The 18,068-nt window shown below is 37.0% G+C and overlaps 2 protein-coding genes across 4 annotated transcripts in view; both read right to left on the bottom strand.

Moving 5' to 3' along the window:
* LOC113413042 (hyaluronidase-4-like) overlaps window positions 1-18,068 on the bottom strand; it is a 59,374-nt gene that overhangs the window by 26,780 nt on the left and 14,526 nt on the right. The gene's annotated exons all lie outside the window — the stretch shown is intronic.
* The window catches only part of LOC113413041 (hyaluronidase Ba Hy-1-like), a 29,207-nt gene continuing 14,526 nt past the window's right edge, over window positions 3,388-18,068 (bottom strand). For 2 of the 3 annotated variants that reach the window (XM_026669049.2, XM_026669050.2), the window contains exons 2-4: window positions 10,868-11,818; window positions 9,339-9,428; window positions 3,388-3,805 (exon numbers count right to left, since the gene is read on the bottom strand). In XM_026669049.2, the coding sequence (XP_026524834.1) occupies window positions 3,467-3,805; window positions 9,339-9,428; window positions 10,868-11,818 (1,380 nt within the window). In that variant the 3' untranslated portion in view covers window positions 3,388-3,466. The remainder of the gene's footprint in view (window positions 3,806-9,338; window positions 9,429-10,867; window positions 11,819-18,068) is intronic. The other variant, XM_087969389.1, reaches the window with a different exon arrangement.

The following is an 18,068-nucleotide window of genomic DNA, read 5'->3' as shown; positions in this document are numbered from 1 at the left end:
AATGTATCAACGAGTAAGTAAGAAAGAAAAACAATGTATCCAAGCCTCCAGGTGGAAGTGTTACTTATTCCGTTCCCTTTCCCTTTCCCTCTAATTTTTAAGCCAGGAATAAATGAAAAAAAAATCTAAAGTTGTTAAAAAGAAGAGAACAAAAAAGAATCTTGTCCAAGGAGTTAATTGAAAAAAGAAAAAAGAAAGACCAATCCAGTTTAAGAATTGAGAAGCTTTTACAAAAATCCAAGTTCCAATTAAAAGGGAAAAAAAACCTTCAGGTTTAATTTGTGCTTAATCTCGCTGCTTAACCACTTTTATCTTCACTTTTAAATTTTACTTTTAGTCTTTTAGGATGTTCTCTGAAAACAATAGTAAGTAGGAATTTATATCACCAAACTGACACACTTTCTTTCCGGCTTTCTTCCGTTCCGGAGCTGTTCCAAGCTTCAGCAGTTTTAATGGCTGCCTCTCCGCTGTGGGAAAAAAGGGCTTCTCCTGGGCCTACTAGGGACTATGTGATGTCCCTGGGATCGACAGGATGTGCCCTTCTCAGTCACTTCTCTACGGAACGGTTTAGGTCCGATGGGACCGTCCTGCAATGGAGATATCAGCAGCGATCTTGGAGCTTCAAGATCGCGTGCTGTACTGCTGCGACGCCAGCTCCACCCTCGACACAAGTGACATTGAGATGGCCACGCCCACCCTAGCAACAACCACCCCATCCCCCCAAGTTCCAACACAACCCTGATGTGGCCCTCAATGAAATCGAGTTTGACACCCCTGTACTAACGATTCACAAATGATTGAGAGTTCTGGTTTGCAGCGCTTTGGGGCAGACAGGAATCCGCGATCGTGCATGGTTTCTGCCTGTGCTCGCCACTGGAGTGCCCTGAGCAACCCGGCTTCAGGGCTAAGCTGCCCCGTAGAAGGTGGTGAAGACAGGGGGGATCTGGCAGGGTCGAGAGAAATCGCACCTCTCTTCCCTAGCTGGCTAAACTCCCTTTTCCGAAGGCGGTAAGAGCAGCAGTCAGAAATGGCCGCCACAAAGAAGTGCTCAGCCGGGAAGGAAAGTGCAGGAGGAAGTTAAGAAGTGAAAGGTTTTTTTTGCTGACCGGGACAAAAGCAACATCGAAGGTACCCTGGAATTTAAAATCTGCAAAAGATACATCGTTCCCAGAGACTCATAAGTGGCGAATGAAAGTTAAAAGGGAAAGGGTTTTTTTTTCACTCTCCTTCCTAACGTTGACAGCGAACAGAAATGAAGGAGAAATCGAAAAAACCCGCTTTGGCAATAATAGGTAACTAAACTGGATAATTAAATGTCAAGGGGATAATAAGGATTTCTGAACACTTTAAAAAAAATTTTTTTTGCTGTAAGTGGGAAGGGAGAGGAAAAGAATTGGAGCAGGATTTGGAAGCAAGGAGGAGATTGCCTAGAATTTTAAAGAATCATTAAATACTAACAAGACTTCTAAAAGATACATTTTAACTGGAATTTTGTAACTAAACAGTCACCTCCAGGAAGAGAAAGTGAAGAAAGAAGAAAGTGTTTAAAAGAAACAGTTTATTTGGATTGTTTGCTGACTTTGGGACTTTTGGAAATTATCCTTGAAGGACTAAAAACACTTGGGTGGTTGTTTGGAAAAAAAATTCTCTTTTTACAATGGCACCACTTGTGGATGAATTGAAAATTGAATTTAAAAAATACAAAGAAGAGGAACAAGAAGGGCAGGGCTCCTTTGGCTCTCTTTTTCAATTCTTAGAAATGGCGTTTTGCACCTATGAGAAACTGACTGCGCAACAAGAGGATTGGGACAAAGAAGAAGCCATCTTTGATGAGCAAGTAACTTTATTTGGGGAAGAAAGGGAAAAGGAGGAAAAGAAAATGGAGACTTTAAGACTTAAAAAAACAACCAAAAAAGGGAAAAAATAAGGTGAAAAGTGGAAATAATATTAGAAAACAACAGAAAGGGGGAATACAGAAGAGGGAAATGGAGGTGGAGAGACAAGGGGGTAAAAAGGGCAGGGAGAAGAAGAAGCAAGGGAGGAAGGAAGAGATGAGAAGTTTCAATGGTGTGGAGCAAGATGTAAAGAAACAGGATTTATTTAGAGATAATGGGTAAAAACTTAATTGGAAAAGGGATTCTGTAAAGGTACATAAGATTGTATTGTTATATTTGTAATTAGATATAATGTTAGAAAATTGGAAACAACATGTGATTGAAAAGTGAGATAAAATATTCAGTGTAATTTAGTGAAATTTTTGTGAATAAAAGGAAGGCAATGAAATAAATGAGAGAATTGAAGTAGGAATGAATGGGAACATTTTAATGATACAATGTTTTAAAATACAAGCGATGTGAAGTGGGGGGGAAATAATTATGGAAAGTTTATAAGTGTTCTCATAAAAGTATGATATTCAACTGAAAAGTAATGTGTAAAATGTTTAAGACTCAAATGAATATTAATATTAATGATAGATTTGAATTGGTATGGATTGTTGTTTTAATTATATTACATACTTTAATTTTTTCTTTCTTTAAAATATAGTGTGTAACTTTAGAATGTACTAAGCAGAATCCAAATGGAAGTTATGTACTATACTAAGTGTTATAAATCTAGGGGAAAGAGATAAAGGCGTCATGCTCTAATTAGTGTACAGGAGAAATTTTGTTTAAAGAGAAAAGATAATAGATAGCTGGAAACAGGACAGACAAAGAATAACAAGCATAATGATCTGAACTGAGATGAGATGAATAAAATAAAATTAAGAAAGTTAAAAGAAGGGAGAAGCTATATAGAAAATGTAAAATGGTAATAAGATATGGAATGGTATATAAAATGAACATTAATTTGAATTTGTGTCTGTACGAAGAGATGTAACCCGGGATCAAGCTGCTTTCAGAAAAGATGTTTTATGTTTTTATGTTTTATGTTTTGTTTGTTTGTGTATTGTCTTTGAAAACCAATAAAATTTGTTTTTTTTAAAAAAAAATTAACAAATGATTGCGAGCTTTCAAATTCCCAGGAACTTTTCATCCAACACAATAACATTTAGAGAGAGAAAAGTGGGGGGATGGTAGAAGCAAAAAGTGTGGCTGCAATTGTAACAAGAATTCAGTTTTGGAGACTCTGAAGAAGTATTAGATGTAAGCAAAGACCATTCCAGGTGGAATGCAGGAAAAAAGGAAGCAAAGGTCTTAGGTAGGCCTTAGGTAGGCCCAAGATCAGAAACCCAGTCATGTCTATCTTTCCTTCCAAAGCACATAACATTACCACCTGCATCCTTTTTTCCTTAATCTTTAATTACAGCATCTTATTTTCTTAGAAACTTAAAAGTTGTTCCTATTTGTAAGTCTTCAGTAATAGAATTGCCCTCAAATCAAAGTTGGATTTCTTTGTCTTGTGATCTGTGTGACAATTTTGTTTTATTTGGGAATAAATAAAAGACTCTTCAATGCATTTAATTTCCTTATATGTAATTTTCTTCTTTTTTATGATGGTCTTCACAATATAGTCCTTTCCAGCCTTGGTAACACTGACACATAAAATTCTTTCTTAAATACCTCAAATTCTCCAATTCCAGTTTTCCTTTCACAATCGCTTTCCTGTGTGTTGCATTGGCATGCACCATGATCCTAAAACTTTCAGGAAACAAGTGCAAAAAGGCATTTGAATCACTATGTTTACGAACACACCTTCCCTTTTTCTTGCAAAGGAAATAGCTGCAAATCTTGGCTGCAGAAGTCACATTAATGATATAATGTCCAAATGGACCATTCATATAGTCTTTCACTCTTTGACAGCTCTCCTAAAATAAAACAAAGAATGATAATTGATTTTTGCATTACTATAGAATATAAAATATATCTACTCAGGAATTAGTGCAATTGAATTCACTGGAGTTTATATCCTGAGAATTGGCCATACTTTGTAGCTTAAGACCTCCGTTGATAATTGTTCTGAAGATCCAAAAAAAGCATTCTGTCATATTCATAACAATCCTGAAAATTTAGTCTTACTTTGCTATTATTAAATTCTAACCCCCTTGGAACTAAGTATGAGTTTGAAAAACATAAAACCAGATTCTGGTAGTTCCAGTCAAGATCCACTTCCATCCACCCCATTTGTCTCCAAGGGAACTGGCTCCTTTCTCCTTTCATTTAAAGTCTGACAAAAAAGAGGTAATGGCAAAGTTTGATAACTGCTGGGATACAAATTTATAAGCAGAAATACATATGCAGAAAATGATTGCATGTAGTAGAACTGTAACCATTTTCATAACTGATTTTGAGCCTCCTGGGAAATTTGGGGGTTTTATTGGTAGGACTGAGTATGTTTTGATTTGCATAGGTTTGGCAGATTGATTTCAATTAGTTACCCGATGTTAGTGGAACAACCTGCCTTCAGATATTGTGAATGCTCCAACACTGGAAGTTTGTAAAAAGAGATTGGATAACCATTTCTCTGAAGTAGTGTAGGGTTTCCTGCCTAGGCACGGGGTTGGACTAGAAGACCTCCAAGGTCCCTTCCAACTCTGTTATTCTATTCTATTCTATTCTATTCTATTCTATTCTATTCTATTCTATTCTATTCCATTCCATTCCATTCTATTCCATTCCATTCCATTCCATTCTATATACTCTCTTCTCTTCTCTTCTTCCATTCTATATTCCTATTCCTGTTCCTATTCTATTCTATTCTATTCTATTCTGTTCTGTTCTGTTCTGTTCTGTTCTATTCTATTCTATTCCATTCTATATACTCTCTTCTCTTCTTCCATTCTATATTCCTATTCCTATTCCTATTCCTATTCCTATTCCTATTCCTATTCCTATTCTATTCTATTCTATTCTATTCTATTCTATTCTATTCTATTCTATTCTATTCTAATGCAGCCCTTTTGCATGAGCGCAGATTACATAATATTGCAATATGGAATATTGCATGGAATCCATGGATTGCACATTTTTCATCCATATCCATATATTGCCAAAAAAAATCTCATAGATGTTAATCTTTCCCTTCTATGCTGTAATTCCTTTTTTTTTAAAACAAGTTTTATTAATTTTTTTCAAAACACACAAGTCGTCATTATCCATTACATATTTAAACCTTTTTCCATTATAAATTTAACAAGTCAGATAAACTATAATTCTGTTTTAAACCATTTCCATATAAACATACAAAAACCTCTTATCCATTTTCTCTTTCTTTCTCTTTACTCTTATTCCATTTTATTATTATTATTTCATCTATTTCTTTCTGACTTAGTTACCATTATTCTCATTCTATATTTCTGCAAGGTTTCATTAATTCTCCCCCAAAAAAACATATATACACAACACACAAAACATAAAAAAGATCTTTTGGAAAGTAACTTGGACCCAGGTATTTCTTTCTTCATGGACTTCAACTGTATTCATACTCATCTTACATATCATTACTTATTTTATTTACCATTCTAAATCTTCTATATTAACTTCTCCCCATATTTCACTCTTTTTAATTCTATCTTAATTAATCATCTTAATTTGAGTCATTATATTTGTATCTTTTGTCCATTCTTTATTGTACCTTTGTCTCATTCCTTATAAAAAAAAAAGAAATTTCTCCTGAAATCACTAATCAGAGTATAATGCCTTTCTATCTCCCGATTAAATTAATCAAATTAATCTTTAGAATACCCAATCCGATTTTGCTTGGTACATTCTAACTGAATAATACATCCAAAATAATTAAATACATAGTTAAACAATAGATCTAAATATTAAAAACAAATACTATAATGAAAATTTTATAATAACATCAATCCCATAATCTTATTAAACTCTTTAATTAAAGCTCAATATTCTAAATCTCCCCTCATATTATATTTTAAAACCAATCATTATTAACATTTCAACATTTTAATCTCTTATCAACTCTTAAGCCATTTAAGTTTTCTATTTCTAATACAATACTACCATATCATCTTATGTACCTTGCAAAATCTCTTTGAAGAAATTATACTTATCCTTTATCCCTAAAAAATTCCTTTTTTCCCATTTAATTTCAAAACTTTGTAGCTTTTCTCCACCTTTTCCCTTTCTTTCTTCTCCCAACAAACCTTTCTACCCCCCTTCTTCTAGCCTCTGCCTTACTGGCTTCCCTTCTCTGTCGTATTCCTCTTCCCTTTTGTTTACCATCCTTATATTGATTTTGCACCTTGTTTTTCCCTTTCTTAAATGTTTTTTAAATCTTAAGTCCTTTATTTCTCTTCTCTTCCCTCTTCCTTCCCTCTTGGTCGAGTTCTGAGATTTATTAAAAGATGGTTTCCTCTCCTTCTTCTTCTTCTGCTGTCTTCATCTGCTGCAATGTTTGTTGATAGTTAATAAGCGCCATTTCTAAAAAAGGAAGGCTTCTTTCAAACCAGCTTTACCATTTTTTTTTTGCTTGCTCATAATCTTTTCTCAGTTCCTCAATAGAAGGAGCCATTATAAATCTTTTCTTTTCTTTTCTCTTACAACAGTCAGAATATTCCAAAGGAAAAATAAGACAATCCCAAAGTTATCAGTCAGTCCAAACCAAGACAGAGTTCCCACTCTCTCCTCCTAGGGTAGTATCAATCAGAGAAAAAGAAAGTCCAAATCTGTTTCTTAAAATCTTATTGCAATATATTTTAGTCTTTCAATCCTTAAGGCATCTCCTCCAACAAAGTCTTAGCATACAAATATTTTTTAGTCCTCTCTTTTCCCACTCATCGCTTAAAGCCAGTTTTCACCTAAAAAAAATAGATTTCTTAATATTCACTTTTTATTCCGTAGAAAAAGAGGGTAAGCTATCCTTTCAGCACCATTAAACTGCCGCTTTTTTCCTCTTCTCGAAGGTACCATTCAGAAAGTCATACTTTTCAGGAATTTTGTTAAATATGTCTTAGAGTCCTAAGAGCCAAGAAAAACTTTCTCCTTTCAAGCACTTTCTCCACTTCCTCCTGCGCATTCTTACCCGGCTGCCAGCTTCTTTGTGGCGGCCATTACGGACCGCCGCTGCACCGTCCTGGGAAAAGGGGGTTCTGCCGGCCGGGGAGGGGGTCTGCAAAACCCCCAAACCCTCCTCCGGATCCCCCTACCTTCAGCTGCCCCTGCAGGGCAGCCTAGCTCCGTACCCGTCTGGGTCGGAGCCCCAAAAACGGCTAGCGCGGCAGGGATCGCGCAGCTTCGCAAATCCCTGCCGCTCGCAAAGCCGACAAACCGGAAGTCCTATGCTGTAATTCCTAAATACAACCACACAGTAATGATATAGAAGTAGTCCTCAACTTACAGCCACAACTGGGATCAAGTTTTTCATGGTTGCTAAGTGATCCATGCCCAAACGTATGGTTTTTTTTTTTTTTGCTATGTTTAAGCAAATCACTGCAGTTGTTAAGTGAATCACATGGTCATTAATGAAATCTGCCACCCCCATTGACTTTGCTTGTCAGAAGCCAGGTAGGAAGGCAACAAATGGTGATCACATGACCCAGAGATGCCACAACCATTGTAAATACAAACCTGTTGCCCAAATTTTGATCACATGACCGTGGGTATGCTGCAACTGACATTAGTCTCAAGATCAATTATAAGTCACTTTTTTCAATGCTGTTCTAATTCCGAACAGTCGCTAAATGAATGGTTGTAAGTTGAAAACTACTTAAAGAAGTTCTTGGTAGCAAACCTAATATAACATCTAGCTTGTGATAGGCATATACGTGTCATGCCCCTGGTGGAGACTGACTCTGAGGGAGAGGAGGAACAGCCGACAGGGAGTGGAAGTGTGGCTCCAGAGGTTTTGGAGGAGGCTGGGGAAGGGCAGAGGCTGGCTGAGCAGTCAGAGGAGGAGCCAGGCCCATCCCCTATCCATCCTGGGGCATGCAGGGAAGAGTGGATAAGGGAGAGACGTAGTCTACTCGGAAGGAGAGGGCCTTGATCCTCTTCATGGGTTACAGGTGTGAGATCTGCCTAAGAGCATGGATCTGCGTATGGGCGAACGCTGGAAACAAAGCATGGAAATATCTCTCATTGATGGTTCCTCTCTGAGTTTGACATCCTTCCCAGTGTGTGTTATCTGTGGACGTCCTCCAGCCCTTATCTTGCCTGGGTTGTGTTGCTTTTTTCCTTCTTCTTGTAACTGTTTGTGGGGGAATTTTTGGGGCTTCCATCAAGAATATTTGGAGCTTGGAAGCAAAGTGAAGGAATAAAAGGGGATTCGCCTGTTTTCTGTGACTGTGTTTGTTTGGTATCCCACACTGGGTCATCACAATATGTTTTACCTTTGGTTTGGAGATTGATGCAGGTCAGCTCTGTAGGAGTTACAGATAATCCTCGAGTTACAAATGTAATGGAATGCCTGCCAATTACATTCATAACCCGAGGAGTCATTGGAGTGAATCATGTCAAATAAACTTGAACACTCCCTGCTTTCGCCCATGCATTCAGTAATCAAATGTGCAGGTCGTTAAGTGCACATGAGATATCTCAGGGTGGGGAAGGTCATGGGGGGGGCGGTTTTCGTGATGGAATAGGCCACTTGCTTAAGGCCTCCCCCGAACCACTGAGATTCCTCATGCTCCCCACAATATCTCCCCCCCCCTCCATCCTGCTGCTCTGGGTTACGTACCTTGCAAAGATCTCATGAGCTGTCTCCTCTCCAGCCTCTCTGCTATTGCAAGATCACGGTCCCCGGAAGCTTCCAGTCTCCACACAAAACATTTGCAAGTCAACGGGATGCTTTGACTTTGACACAATTTTGCTGCCTGGAAGCTTTCTGTCAGCTTGCAAACATTTTGTGTGGAGACTGGAAACAAATACTACCGACTGCTCCTATTTATTGCTTTTATCTCTGAGAATAGTTTTTTGGAGGGGTGGCAGAAACTTTATCCGTTTTATCAACTGGTTGATCGAGAGAGATGATCAGGGTTTAGGACTAGTGTCACAAAGTAACATGATATCCAATTGTCCATTCATTACTGACCAAGAGCAGAAAAAATAATGTGATTTCTTAGGTAAAGTACACTTGGGTGGTTTTCACATTTATTTTTTCTGTGCCAGTGAAAACATTAAGGCAATAATGTTACAAATCTCTCCATTCCTTTAATTGCTTTCTGAATATTATTTCAGTGATCGAGGATAGTTATTGTATTTGATAAGATGTTTTCCCCCCTGTGATTGGACATGGTTGATAATCCCCTAAGAAACCCTAACTCTATATCAATCCCTGGACCGCTTATTACAAGCTGTAAATGTTGACGTAAAAGGAAGGGAGAGGGTCTCAAATATTCTAATGAATATGGCTTATGGGTATTTTGTTCATCCACACTAACTTACAATAGTACTGGCATATCGCATGCTTCCCCAAAAGACAATTCCTGCTGCCCCCATGGCTGCTGTTTCGCCAATTGTAGTCACCAAGTCTTCCTGAAAAGTAAGGGAATGAATAGAGATAGGCAATGAATAGAGCACCACACACTGATAATAAACTGTTAAGATATTGGCAGCCATTTCCCTTACTTCTTATTTGGGATGGGTGGGGGTATTTATAATAAAAACAGCTTAAGCACAAGACCTGTTTGGTCCAACTGCAAGAAAATTTAGCATCCTAGGAAAGAATACTTTTTCTTAGCTCTATCAAATGCCTTGCTAGAAGTCAGCATTGATCCATGCTCCCAGTAAAATAATTATTGTGTGGTTTCTCAGATATGAGACTTTTTTCAGATTTTCAAGTTAGAACATCTTTGTCCTAACTTGGCAACTTTAAGGCTTGTGCACTTCAACTCCCAGAATTCCTCAGCCAGGAAGTTTCCAAGTTAGGAGACTCTTGAGTTACAATATGCCAAATAGGTGGGCTTTATAGGATGGTGGAAATTCCTTTACTTTCAGGTGCTGTGTTCAGAAAATTGCCTATAATTCTTTGCTGAGGGTGTATCTCCAAAAAAAATCTGACTGCTGAACCAGTAAGTGCATTAGTAATTTTGAAATGTGGTATTGGAACTCTCTTAAAATGATTGCTGTGGAGGCTGTGGCTAATAAAATAAAATGTTACAAACTAGAAGGAAAAAAAGTAAGAGAGAGAGAGAGAAAAACTTTTTAAAAACACCACTATAGTCTATGCAGGGCTCAGCTGCTGTGTAATAGATATAAAGTATTTAAGATCAGCCTTGCCAATATGTAATTCAAGCCTAAGATAGCACATTAAACTATGAAAACAGGGTTGAACATTATGCATACTCAGATTTGCATGATGGAATAACATTCCTATGTGAGCCTCGGTGGTGTAGTGGTTAGAGTGCAGTACTGCAAACTACTTCTGCTGTCAGTCAGCTGCCTGCAATTTGGCAGATCAAACCCCACCAGGTTCAAGGTTGACTCAGCCTTCCCTCCTTCTGAGGTGGGTAAAATGAGGACCCAGATTGTTGGGGGCAACAGGCTGACTCTGTAAACCGCTTAGACAGGGCTGTAAAGCACTATAAAGCGGGTATATAAGTCTAAGTGCTATTGCTATTCCAATCATCAACATATACATACACGCAGCTCAAGGAACACCTGAGAGATGTGGGATTTCACCTGCTGACTATTTCTTTCCCATGGCCATGTTGATCATGATGTAAAATAGTCCTACCCTGTTTACTTAGGTTTCTTTAACATTAAGGTGTAATCTCCTGATTACATGGAGAATCTGACATGTTGGATTTCTCTTATGCTAATGTTCAAGAGAAGAAAATAAAGCATGCTAATGGGTATGAACCAGATGGAGTGAGATCCTCTAGAAATTTTCTCATGAAGCATTAGAATTCAAACAAACATATAGTGTAGTCAACAGATCTTGATTCTGAGATTCATATACTCCAATAACTTACCTTTGTTAAAGGTTCAAAGGTATATGCATAGAATGGTCTGGCATATACAAAAACAGGCAAGGCATAATCTTTCCTAGCCATGGAAGCAATGCGCATTGATTCCTTAAGGCGATGGTGCACAAATTTCAAAGCGTTGGCACTAGATTTCAACATGATTTCAAGATATATAGAAGGAAAAAGGGCAGTACTGTCTCTCCATAGCCAAAGTAGTTGATCATTCCGTGCAATTTCAATTTCTGGACATTTGCCTGTATATTGCTGGGGATTTTTCTTATAATTATAATTATAGCAATCTGGATACAGATAGTAGCCCCAATATCCACCTGGTCGCATATTTTCAGCTAGTAAAAGTGTGTCTCTCATGAAATGCTTCCCAGCTTTTTCATATTCTTGCTTAGCTAATCTCTTGATTGCAGCTTCAGACAACCCTGGGTGCAACTGTTTAGCAAATTGAATAGATCTGGTTCTGTAAACATTTTTACTACCCCAGTTTCTATCCCACTGGGGTCTCCAGTTTTCCCAGTCAATGACTCCAAGTCCATGAAATGTCTTCAGTGGGATCATATGGTTGATATCTGATTTTGTTTTATTGAGATGTTTGGTGATGCTTTCATTTTGCGGTATAATCCCATGGAGGAAATTCCCATGGTCATCAATATGGGGATAGACCCCCAATTGGGTAGGATAAAATATTGTCACAGCAGACCCACTTAAAGAATCATTGGCATTTGATACAATGTGAAAAGTCTTGAGATCTAAATCCACCTTATAGCGCAGCTGACACTGGGTAGTAGGTGCATTCCAGAACACAAGGAAAGGTTCATTAGGATACATTGGAGCTTTGGTCTGCTTAACATGAACGCCGTTACATCTCTTCAGTAATATCCAAGTTGCCAGGCATTTAATCCATAAATGAACCATAATATGCAGTTTTTCTGATATTTTTAGTTCCTTGAGGGAGGAAAAGAAGAACAGAAAAAGTACAGTGATAATAAGAAAAGACAGCAATTCATAGTTGCAGTTGATATTCAGTAGATAGTTGCAGTTAGATTTTCATACTATTTACTAAAAGGTAACCAAAGTTGAATTAATCAATTACTTATGATCATATTTAAAGGGTGTTTAATGTAATGTTAATCTAATTAGTTAGACAGATGAAATTAATGTATTAATTCAAATAAAGTAACTCCTTCAGAATTTAGTATCAAATTATTTGGCACAAGCAAAAAGGATAATGTCAAAAATCTATATGCCATTTTATAAACTAAAATGATGAGTCCCTCTTATGGCTTGAAGGGGCTTGGGATAGTGATTTGGGCAATGTAATAGTTGAAACAAAATAGCAATCATTATGGAAATCAAGGTTTTCTTTCTGCCTCTAACCAAGCGTTACAATTGAAAAGGGCAATTAACATTGATGAATAAATTCCACACAATCACTCTTGAAGCCGTTAGTGAGCTATACACAGACGGGATCAGGTAATGCTTTTCTGGCACAATGTTATATGGGTCAGATATTCTTCAAAACTAGAGTTGTTGAAAAAAATTATATGATCTAATACAGGGGTGTCAAACTCACATTGTCACGGCAGCATCACGTGATGTATTTGACAGCTCTGATCTAATACTGTCCTTAAAAATAAAGAGCTGATTGTTTATTTCTTTTGAAAAGCTAAATTAATTAATATTCAATGTTGAAAATGTTTTGAAAACTTAACCATTTATTTGAGGATTTTTTAAAAAGTGTTTTTTTTAATTTAATTTAATTTTTATTTATTTGATTTGTCAATTGCTTACAAGTATAAGTATAAACATCGCTTACAGGTATAAACAATCGCTTACAGGTATAAGTATAAACATAGTTATGAATACATGAAAGGGATACTTATAATAAAAATAAAAATAAAAGAAACAATAGGACAGGGATGGTAGGCATGATTGGTGCACTTATGCACGCCCCCTAGAGACCTCTTAGGAAAGGGGTGAGGTCAATAGTAGACAGTCTAAGGTTAAAGTTTTTGGGGTTTGGGGAAGAAACCACAGAGTCAGGTAGAGTATTCCAAACATTGACCACTCTGTTGCTGAAGTCGTATTTCCTGCAATCAAGTTTGGTGCAGTTAACCTTGAGTTTGTATCTATTGTGCGCTCTTGTATTGTTATGGTTGACGCTGAAGTATTCATTTACAGGAAGGACATTGCAATGTATGATTTTATATACTATATTTAGATCGGACCAGAGGCGGTGTAGTTCTAGGTTTTCTAGGTCTAGAGTTTCAAGTCTGGTGGCATAAGGTATTCTGCAATGAATAGAGGAGCGGAGAACTCTTCTTGTGAAATATTTCTGGACTTTCTCAACTGTGTTAATATCAGATACATGATGTGGGTTCCAGACTGATGAGCTGTATTCAAGTATAGATCTAGCAAATGTTTTGTATACTCTAGTTAGTAGTGTGATATTACCAGAGAAAAAGCTACATAGAATTAAGTTAACAACTCTTAATGCCTTTTTGGCTATGTAGTTGCAGTGGGCTCTAGCACTTAGATCATTAGAGATGAGTACTCCAAGGTCCTTGACAGAGTTTGGATCATCAACAAGGTCTTGACTATTCAGCTTGTATTTTATTTTCTGATTTTTTTTGCCAATATGTAAGACAGAGCATTTATTTGTTGAGATTTGAAGTTGCCATTTGTTTGACCATTCAGATACATAGTCAAGATCTTTTTGTAGGGTAGCAGTATTGTCTGTGGTATTGAACAGCTTTACATCATCAGCGAAGAGAACGCAGTTGCTCTTAATATGATCACAGAGGTCATTTATGTAGAGTATGAAGAGAGTCGGTCCTAAAACACTGCCTTGGGGGGACAAATAGGGCTCTTGTTTAAAAGAGAACACTATTTGTGGTCTCATTCTATCTGCAGTAAGGAGTTTTATTTAAGCAGACCATATTGAGCATCTGAAGGAAGTCAGCTGGAGCCAAGCAATCAAATTAAGCCATATAAAGTCAAGAGCTGGAGATTTACACAAGACCCTGCTCTAAAGAGCATGAGATTAGCTGCTCAGTAGGGTTCATATGCTGGGGAGGGTTGCTAAAATCTTTGTTCTCTTACCAATTTCTCGGCTGAGTATAGTGAGTATACCAAATTTATGTATTTCTCACATTTGGATACTCCAATCATACAAAGTACTGCAGAATACAGTATATTTTAATCCCAAGATGCGTGAATTCTCTTGCTTCCTATAAAATAGATGGTAATTGCTAAACATAACAGAACTAAAAAAAAGTATTAATTATCAAATCCTTATTAATGGTTTGCTTGTGTCAACATTCACATGGACTCTGTAGTTTTTCCCCATCCCATCCAAATTTTTAACAGTGTGTATTCTATATTTAATTAATTGAAACATAGTTAAACATAAACTTTGGCATCTTATTCTATACGTTAATTAAAATAAATTACTCTGGTGTTATCACTCAAAACATTCCCCTTGAAGTAGATGAGCAGCCCAAGCTGGTGCTCCATTTTACTTACAAAGATATGCTGAAACATCAGATTAGATTAATTCTGCAATTTATCATTATGTGTTACTTATATTCTCATAACACTATGTAAGTCACAGTGTGAGAAGAAGACAAAACTTTCTTAAACATCTTGTATGAAGTCACTTCAGTTTAACCTCATCTTTAGAGAACTTTGATGAAACATAGATAGAATCTCGGTGATGAAAACAATAGGGAAAGAACATTGGCACAAAAGGGCATGCAATACAAGCAGCTTAGAAAAATAGTAGCACACTGCCGCCGTTTATCTTCTCAGCGCCCTTAATTTAGGTCATCAATTTGATGTCCTTTCAGACTCTGACACTCAAGTTTCACATCAGAGCATAGCATGGAGACAGCATTAATCATGACATAGGAATGATAGTATTGTCCAGGTTATCCTTGATTTGTCAGGATCTTTTGATATTTATCATCGTGTTCTTCTGGACCGCCTCCAAGGATGTGGGGAGGGAAGGAACTGCTTTGTAAAGATTCTCCTTTCTTTGTGGCCTGTTCCAGTTGGTTTGACAATCAGATCCAAGGCCTTGTTTGTGGGGTGAAGCTCAACATTCTCATTCGAATATGTACCTGAGGCAACTGGAAGGATCAACTATTAGTACAGATGATACTTGACTATAGATGTGATTACAGGCTGACCAAACACACTGCCAATGTCCTAGTGTCTGGAGATGTCAACCCCACTAGGTAGCCCAGACCAAGAGATTATGCTTCAGCCACTTTTTCCTAGGTGTTGTAATGACGAGACAATCGAGTTGTTTGATCATGAACAACTGAATCATGATGATCTTTATTGGAGTCTAGTCTTGCATTTATACACATTTTTAATTATCCTCCATCGCTGGTTAACTTTGGTTACTGCTTAACTTTCGTTACTGTTTTGCACAGTAATCCATACAATTCATTATCTCTAGTTAAAGTCTAACATATGTTTACTTCCTCTCTCTAATCCTCTTTTAGATTAGTGACTTTGTTTACCTGAGTTGTATTTGCTTGGAAATATTCTTTATCTGAGGTTTGCCATCCGAGATTGGAACATTCCTGCAATTACAACTCTACATATCCTCGTTTTTTATTTTAAATGGAGGATTCAAAGATTTATGAATGTATAGCAATTGTAGAGGATTAAGAGAGGGGGAAGCAGGATGAAACAATGCGAATACATTTGGAATACATTGAATAAAACAACAGATTGCAATTAGTACAATAATAATAATTATAGCATAAAAGAAAAACTGTCTGAGCCAAGACCAATCAGGGAGCCAATTGGTTAGCCACTCAAAAGGTGAGTAATGAGCATGGATATTATTTTGAATGTATGATTGTAAATTGGCAAGTTCATCCTCAATAGTTTTATTCAAAGAATGAAAATGCACAGCACATCCACGGTGTCCAACTAACTTACAGAACCCTCCCTGACGGGCTAAAAGATAGTCTATGGCAAAACACTGCTGTAAGACATCTTGATTTAAGTCTTCTATTTCATGCTGCAAATCACGAATAATAGCAGCAGTAGCATTGAGGGATTTTTCAAGTCTGCAGGTGAGACCAAGAATAGATCGTCTGTTTTCTTGAGCAATTATGCCAGGATAAGAGGCTAGAGTAAGGACTCCTGTAACAGCCCCTGCCAATGCACGGCCAAATGTAGAACCAGAAGACAATTGTGTGTCAATAATGACTTCATCATTACATGTAGACCCCAGAGAGGAACGCCGCTGTCGATGAGAGCGTACCTATTTGAACAGGTAGAGTAAAATAATGAGTGTCAATAGACGTATGAAGATAACAGTATGGCTTAAAGATTGAAAATTGAGTTATATCCATTTGCCAAATTTGATTAGCTTGGGTTCCTCATGGGTTGACACCTACTGGAAAGGGAACTGCCAGTTGCTGACAAGCTGGACAAGCACAGACAATATCCCGGGCTTGAGATAATGAAATTTTAAATTGCTTTGCAAGCGATTTGGCATTTTGATGAAAATAAGAATGACTAGCAACAGGATCAGCAAACAAAGACGCAACATCCTTTAAGGATTCATCTGCCTTCCGATTTCCTTCAGTCAAGGCATTAGTAAAGGGATTATGACTTTGAATGTGTTCTACATACAAAGAATACAAGTGAGTTTCCAAACTATTCTTTAAAGATAAAAACAAGGATAACAAATTCTTTAAAGATAAAAGCAAGGATAACAAATTCTTATCCAAAGAGAGAGCACAATAAGAAAAGGGAAGAGATTGCATAGCTAAATACACATATTGAGTATCAACGATCAAGTTAATAGGTTGGTCATTGAACAATCGTAAAGCCAAAATCACAGCAGCCAGCTCAGCACGTTGAGCTGAAGTTTGCGTGGCAGTAAATTTAGAATACCATTGTTGTTGAATCTGCCAGACAACCACACCCCTTCTAGGTGATCCATCAGTAAAGACTGTAAGAGCTTTAGAAATAGGATTTTGCACAAGAATGGAAGAAAAGGCCAGATTTAAAGTAGTAGTAACCAGTATTCTAGGATCCTTGGGTAAAGAATACAAGTTTCCCACATATTGAGAAAAGGCTATCTGATATGATTCTGAAATCATCATCAAATGCTCATGTTCAACTTTTGTATGAGTGAAAGCTATGCTAATGAGATCCTGTCCTGTAAGATGTAAGGCTCGTTTACGACCTTTAATAATCAAATCCTCTAATGCTGATTGATAAGGATAAATGTTTCTAGGCGGAGTAGCTGACAAATTAATCCATTCATGAATGTTGACCGCTTGCGGGGACGCATTAGAATAAAGACATCCCGTGAGTAAGGGTGTAGTGGGAAGAATAGCTAAGCAAAGTCCTATTGTTAAGGATGTTATCCTGTCAATATATCGATGCTTAAACTTATTCAATATTTCTTGAAAGCATGTTCTTTGAGGATCAGTTAATACAACTAGATCTCCTGGTGATTGTGCTCCCTTCAAAGACTGAAATAAGGGCAACATATCACCAGTTGTAATGTAGAAGAATGGGCGTGCCCAATTAATAATGCCAAGTAATTTTTTCCATTGTACTAATGTATATGATTTCTGTACTTGTAATTCAGGAAGAATTGGAATGGAGGAATTGTGCAACATTCTATGTCCTAAGTAGGTATAAGGTTCTACCTTTTGAATTTTGTCTGATTATAAACTACATCATCCTTTTTGAGCAAATCTCAATTTTTAACATATCTCATTTCATAATATAATTCATTTCATTGCAATCAATTATAAAATATTACATTGTCTTGTCTTTACTCTATCATTATATTTATATTGTATTGTATTTTATTTCCCTATTTTCTTCTCTAGCCATTGATAAAATAAATCCCAAATTTTGTAACATTCTTTATCTTCTTGCTCTCTAATTGCTAATGTCAATTTACTCATTTCAGAAGGATCTTGACAGAGTAGAACACTGGGCCGTATCTAACAAAATGAAATTCAATGTAGAGAAAAGTAAAATCCTACACTTAGGCAAGAAAAGCCAAAAGTACACATATAGACTGGGTGAAACCAGGCTCAATAGCAGTAACTGTGAGAGGGATCTTGGAGTCTTAGTGGACAACCAGCTAAATTTGAGCCAGCAGTGTGCAGCAGCAGCCAAAAAAGCTAATGCAATCCTAAATTGT

This window comes from Notechis scutatus, chromosome 6, assembly GCF_049901735.1.
Source record: "Notechis scutatus isolate UNSWTSFEM ecotype Mainland chromosome 6, rNotScu1.2, whole genome shotgun sequence".
Taxonomy (NCBI): Eukaryota; Metazoa; Chordata; class Lepidosauria; order Squamata; family Elapidae; genus Notechis; species Notechis scutatus.
Note: the sequence above shows the minus strand (reverse complement) of the source record. Positions and strands in the feature narration are given on the sequence as shown.